Consider the following 6,059-nt stretch of genomic DNA (forward strand, 5'->3'; position numbering starts at 1 on the left):
GATTGGGCGTCCGCTTCCTGTAGTGGATCATGGCCAGCAGACTGGGCAGGTGACCTTCTCTGGCTCCTGAGAAACACAACCTGAGGACACACACATCGGACTGGGCCACTACAGCAGTCGTGATGGAGAAGAACAGAAGTCACCTGGAGGTGGCACTCACCTGGAGGAGGTGAACAGGTAACCGTTGATGCCTCCAAAGGTGGACAGAGCCACGGAGATGGGAATGATGACAGAGAACATTCCCAGGAGCTTCTCTCCAAACGTCTGAAAATTAAAAAAAAAAACAGAGCCATCAGTTGATGATGTGGTCTTCATCATCATGTCCTGAATGTTCCCCTCCGTCCTCGGTGAAAAAGTTCTGACCCACTTCACAGGACTACACTGATGATGCATGAAACGACCTAACGGACAGTCCTGGAACAAGGCGATAAACGTTTACTTAGCCCCATCTAGAGGCCGATGAGCTACAAGGTCAATGTTGACAACCACAAAAAAAAAAAAACACATCACGATTGGACAGAAGCGTAGACTGTCCCTTTAACGAGTGGACAGACTGGTTACTCACTACAGCCACAGCATTGGACGACAGCAGCTCCTCCGGAGACATGGAGGAGAAGTAGGCGATGTTGGTGAGGGTGTACACAAAGGTGACCAGTGGAATGGAGATGAAGATGGCACGAGGGAGGTTCCTGACACCAGGAGCACCAGGACCACACATGGACATGAAACATGCAGAGATCCAACAGGAACAGAGGTTTTAAAACATGATGAACGAGCATGAAAACAACCAACACAAAACCAAACAAAAAAAATTATAATAAAAATGTTTTTTTTATCTTGTTCTTAGTTCTGACACTGAAATATTCACCGTCTGGGTTCCACCACTTCCTCGGTGACATAGTTCAGGAAGTTCCAGCCACTGAAGGCAAAGGAGGCCTGAAGGAAGGCCAGAGCAATCTGACCAACAGAGGGCGCCCTGTCCATAGAAAAGGCCACCTGAGGAGTCAGGCCCTCGTAGTTCCCTGAAAGTAAAAGTCAAATGATGAAGACAGTGGATTTTATTCCTGTACAAGTCAAGTGTCAGGACCAGGACCAGGACCAGGTACCGTTGAAGATCTGGACCAGGCCCACCACGATGATCAGACCCAGAGCCATGAGTTTACCCACAGTGAACACATCCTGGATCCTGGTGGCCATACGGACGCTGGAGCAGTTGACCCAGGTCAGCAGCACTGGAAGCAAGAAACACAAGCGCCACCTTCAGGTGAGCAGCTGGTAACACAGGGGTGGAGGAGGAGGAGGGAGGAAAAGTAAAGTGAAAGGAGGAGGGGGGGGGGTCAGTTGTTTACCTCAAAGTTGTGAACTTGTCACACTGGAACAGAACCAGTGTCTGCACTGTGACCTATTTGGACAACTAGTAGCCCATGGATGCAGCCCACGAATGCAGCCTACATCTGAATTAGGACCCAGGCGGTCTGGACAGAGGACCTGGGTTCTGGGCTCTGGGCTTTTTGTTGACCAGTCACGCTGCCTAATTGCTGTGTGTCCTGCCTGCAAGTACCTGCACTGAGCACTAATTACCCCCCACCAAACCCACCCATCCCCCCTCCCGGGGCCTTTGTGGCACTAGCCAGTGAATGACGTCCCTTTGACAGCGGGCAATCCTTCGCCTCTGACGCCATCGCTCACGCTCTGTGTTTGGAGCTGGACTTAGGAGCACGGCGTTGTTCTGCCACTTTACAGCGGAAGTGTTTTTGTTGGTGCTGCTCTGACAGCAGGTCTTTGTGTTGCTCCAAAGACAGAGAGAGAGAGAGAGAGAGAGAGAAGGGGGGAGAGAGAGAAAGACAGAGAGAGGGAGAGAGAGAGACAAAGATGCTGTCAATGACAGACGAGGTGAGACAACTGCTGCCCTCCCTCACTCACCCGTTTCCCACATTCCTACCTCCCATGGCAACAAGTGCCCCCCCCTCCACTCCCTCCTTCCCCTGACTCTCCTTCTACATTTTGCTAAGGAGCAGCAGCAGAGCTGGTGGGACAGACAGAGGGGGGAGGTGGGGGAGGTGAAGACACTCACACAGACAGGTGGCTGACAGCATCCTAGTGGCCATGTACGGTGGAACACAGTTTGGGAAGACGGGCTGCAGGACGTAGTTGGAGAAGGTGAGGGCGATGACGGCCAGCGTGGTCGGGTACATGATGACGACGGCGCTCCACAGGAGGAGAAACCTGGACCACAGAGAGACAGATGGAGGCGTGGTCCACCAATCAGTGGACATCTCCAGATGAGGGACCATCTCTAGTTGACAAGTTTACTTAACTGACTAACTACATTAAGTAACTTTCTTTGTACCGTGTCTTTCTTAAATCTCTCTTAAGAAAAACAACAATGAAGTGATAAGTTAATGAGTCAGTAAATGAAAACAAACTTCACCCCATCAGTCCACCAAAGATCTCCGTCACATAGGAGTAGTCTCCTCCAGATTTAGGGATGGTGACGCCCAGCTCAGCGTAGCACATAGAGCCTAAACCTGCGATGCATCCTCCCAGGACCCAGACCACCAAGGCCAAACCAACAGAACCAGAGTGCTCCAAGACGCCCTTCGGAGAGATGAAGATCCCAGAGCCAATGATGTTTCCTGAGGAGAAGAGAAGACGTACAAGAGTGTGTGAAGACACTTCCTGTAGCCTAGAAGTGAAGTCAGATGTTAGCAAACATCTGGGGTTTAGTTAGCTAATTTCTCACATCATTTTATTGTATTTTTTTTAAATCCATAAAAATATTTTTTAGGAACTCCCTCATTCTCTCATTTTACATATAATATTATTATCCATAATGCAAAATTACACATAAAAGACAGCAGTGGACCATCAGTCCCAGTGAGCTGAAACCACTGATTTTCTCTCTCTATGGACTTTGGGTGACAGGTTCAACTCTCTTGCACCAGAGTGTAATGTGTAATTCTACATCATGTCAAACAGCAGCTGCTCATCCATCAGTTCAATTATGTGATTCACTAATTGAAGTTATTGGTTCAGATTGAACCTGAATTACACAAATTGACCACAGGGAGCAAACGTGGACAAGCAGTTGCTGTGTGTACCTGAGTAAGAAGAAGTTTTGTCAGATTTGTCAGTGGACTTCTGTATGAAGAGCAGGAGTTTTGTGTCTCCAGCACCATGTTAGATCAGATTTTGTCAGTGGACTTCTGTAAGAAGAGCAGGAGTTTTATAATCAGCCTGTGTCTCCAGCACCATGTTAGATCAGAGCAGTTCTGGAGTGTTCCACGACCGGGAGCCTCCCTGGGTGTCAGTGTGTGTGTGTGTGTGTAGTCAGTACTATGGAAATACACTTGAGAGACGACGATCTTCACTTTCAACACAAACCAAAGTCCAGAGGACGTGAGAAGACGTGTTTATGAAGCAGCCAGTCACGTGCTCTTCCCATGTGACTCTTTTCACGTGTCACACGGGACCCGCCAAAAACCCGCCAGTGACCCCTTTGAAACTCTTCAGCGACCTGTCACGGGACGCACACTGTTCCCCACCAGTTTATACACTGGGCATTAAAAGACAAAGGGGGCGGAGGGGGGTGAGGCCATCACTCAGGCTCAGGGGCTCAGTGTGCAGCGTAAGGAGCAGCACATCCGACGCATTCACACTACAGCGGCAGCAGTAACGCAGCAGGAGGCAGCCAAGTGGACAGTCTGTCCTTACATAAGACAACATTCATTAGATGGACGCAGAGACACGACCACCCCACCCCCCCACCACACACCCACACACCCCCTCCAGGCTAAAGATGTAGCTGACTTAGCTTGGAGTTGCTTTTGTATGTAGCTTTTTTATGTAGCTTTTTATTTCTTTTTTTTAAAAAAGGTCAGTTGGGTCAAGACTCCAGACATTGGTCAGAACTGGTCTATGGTTTGGGCTAAAAGTTCACGCAGAGAAAAGTGAAGCTAATCTGAGAAGCAGCTGGGGTTAAAGGTTAAAGGTGGCCTAAAAACAGCCAAATGTTTACAAAGAAAAAACAACAACAGAGAGTCAGCTCAGAGGCTAAAAGATAGCTTAAGGAACAGGAAAAACCAGTGTAGAGTTAGCGAGACGACAGTTAAACAAAGGAAAAATGTAGCGCTACAGCTAACAGGTTTTTCTATGGATTCACAGCCAATCAAAAACAAGTTGAAAAAAAAAACAAAAACAAACAAAGGAGTGATTATTCAGTAAAAAAACTGCTGCCTGAATTAGCCATGTTGTAGGGCAGTGTGGACTCCATCCCTGACCTGCACCCATCTGTCACTTTGACTGCACTCCTGTCTCTCTGCCCTTGTTGTGAAGGACCTACTTCCTGTACTTCCCTGAGTGGGCGGAGAAACAGAACAATGAAAACATCAAATCAACACCGTTGTCTGGATGTTGAAACGTCACCGTCTTTTAACTTTCATTCAGTTTTAAGAACTTTTTAAAGGGACAGAACCAACACTGTCTGGAAGCAGACTAGCGCCACCTTCTGAACCACAGCCCCTGATTGGCTGCTCCAACAGTGTCATGTCCAAAAGTTCTGCAGCAGCAGTGAGTTCCACCTCGAACACAATCAGTACTGACGGCTGTTGTCGGTGTAAACACGCACTGAGCAGAGGAGCACACCGACACCGACACGGATCTGAACAACAATAAAACGCATTAGGAAAACACACTGGGGGCGCCGCCTGGTGGCTTACTGTCACTACTACACTCCTGGAAACGAGGCCGACCCATTTGAGGACGGAGTCGAACCTCGATGGAACCAGTGGACTCCGTGGTTTACAGAGTGACCTCCTGTGGGTCTGACCTCAGATCAGTCTCCTCACCTATGATGATGGTGCAGGCGCTCAACAGACCGATCTCCTTCTTCAGAGTCACTCTGTCTCCGCTCTGCACCTCCTTCATCCTCCTCCTCTCACTGCTGATGCTGCTGCTCCTCCTCTGCACCTCCATGTCCTCCTGCTGCCAGTCCGAGTCCAAGTCCGGCTCCAGTAGACCAGTCCAGTCCGGTCCGGTCCGGTCCGATCCAATCCTCCTCCTCCTCTGCGCTCCTTTCCTCTCCTCGCTCCGCTTTCATCCAAACTCAATGAGCTGCGCCTGCGCAACAAGCTGCGTCTGTTCAGGACAGAATCTTAAACAGGAGGGGTCAGTGCTGCGTCCACCGACCCCAGGCGGAGGAGGAGCAGGAGGCTCATCGTTTCCTTTCCTTGTCAGAGTTTTTTTCAGACCTGCTCGTCAGAGGGTTCGATTCCTGTGATGACCAGAAACATTATTGAATCAAAGGACAAAAAAAAACAAAAAACAGAAAAACTGGGCCACAGCCTGTCTTTAAACCGGGACACAGCCCAATTTCTTTAGACTTTTTAATGAACAGTGATCGCCGCCACACACACACACACACACTGTCTTTAACTTTAATTTAAAAAAAAAAAACAGCTTGAAAATCTGACATTATGAAAAAGAAGAGGGAAAAAACATTTTCACAATGTGACGGTGAATCTTTGACCAGACGTTGAACCGACAACCCAGGTGGAAATTCCTCTGGACCTCCAGTCTCCAGTCCTACAGACCGTTAACATCCACTGGAGCTGATGGAGGGAGGGGGGGGGGGTGCACCAACCTCCAGCTCATTAATATTTAATGAAGGATCGTTAATGGTCAGAACATCCATCCCAGCAGTGGAACAAACACACAGATCAGAGCTGGAACTGGAACTGGTTCGACTTTGACATGTTTTTGTGGCTAAAGTCCAAACACAACGGTTGCCTTTTTTTTTTGTCACAACAGAGAAAAAGTTTCCACTTCCTCCTGGACTGATCACATGACACGAGCTGCTGGTCCACTGCTGCCTCCTGTGGTCATTATGTGTCACTGAGGTTCATCTGAAGAAAGGAGAGAACATCATCATTTCTGAAGGCGAACTCATCTAGAAGTGGACCTGTGGGTCACTGCCCCGTGGGTCACTGCCCCGTGGGTCACTGCCCCGTGGGTCACTGCCCCGTGGGGCACTGCCCCGGGGACCTGTTGCAGAAGCTGTG

General features: G+C 49.0%; 2 protein-coding genes across 2 annotated transcripts in view; both read right to left on the reverse strand.

Moving 5' to 3' along the window:
* The window catches only part of slc7a10b (solute carrier family 7 member 10b), a 7,507-nt gene extending 2,169 nt beyond the window's left edge, over positions 1–5,338 (reverse strand). The window contains exons 1-8 of the mRNA XM_008311312.3: positions 4,848–5,338; positions 2,432–2,636; positions 2,075–2,226; positions 1,107–1,232; positions 869–1,022; positions 566–689; positions 161–264; positions 1–80 (exon numbers count right to left, since the gene is read on the reverse strand). Coding sequence (XP_008309534.1) covers positions 1–80; positions 161–264; positions 566–689; positions 869–1,022; positions 1,107–1,232; positions 2,075–2,226; positions 2,432–2,636; positions 4,848–4,974 — 1,072 coding nt within the window. The 5' untranslated portion in view covers positions 4,975–5,338. The remainder of the gene's footprint in view (positions 81–160; positions 265–565; positions 690–868; positions 1,023–1,106; positions 1,233–2,074; positions 2,227–2,431; positions 2,637–4,847) is intronic.
* Positions 5,339–5,378: 40 nt separating this feature from the next.
* faap24 (FA core complex associated protein 24) overlaps positions 5,379–6,059 on the reverse strand; it is a 5,376-nt gene continuing 4,695 nt past the window's right edge. The window contains exon 5 of the mRNA XM_008311313.3: positions 5,379–6,010. The gene's annotated coding sequence lies outside the window, so the exon portion shown is untranslated. The remainder of the gene's footprint in view (positions 6,011–6,059) is intronic.

Source organism: Cynoglossus semilaevis, chromosome 6, assembly GCF_000523025.1.
Source record: "Cynoglossus semilaevis isolate Cse_v1.0 chromosome 6, Cse_v1.0, whole genome shotgun sequence".
Classification (NCBI taxonomy): Eukaryota; Metazoa; Chordata; class Actinopteri; order Pleuronectiformes; family Cynoglossidae; genus Cynoglossus; species Cynoglossus semilaevis.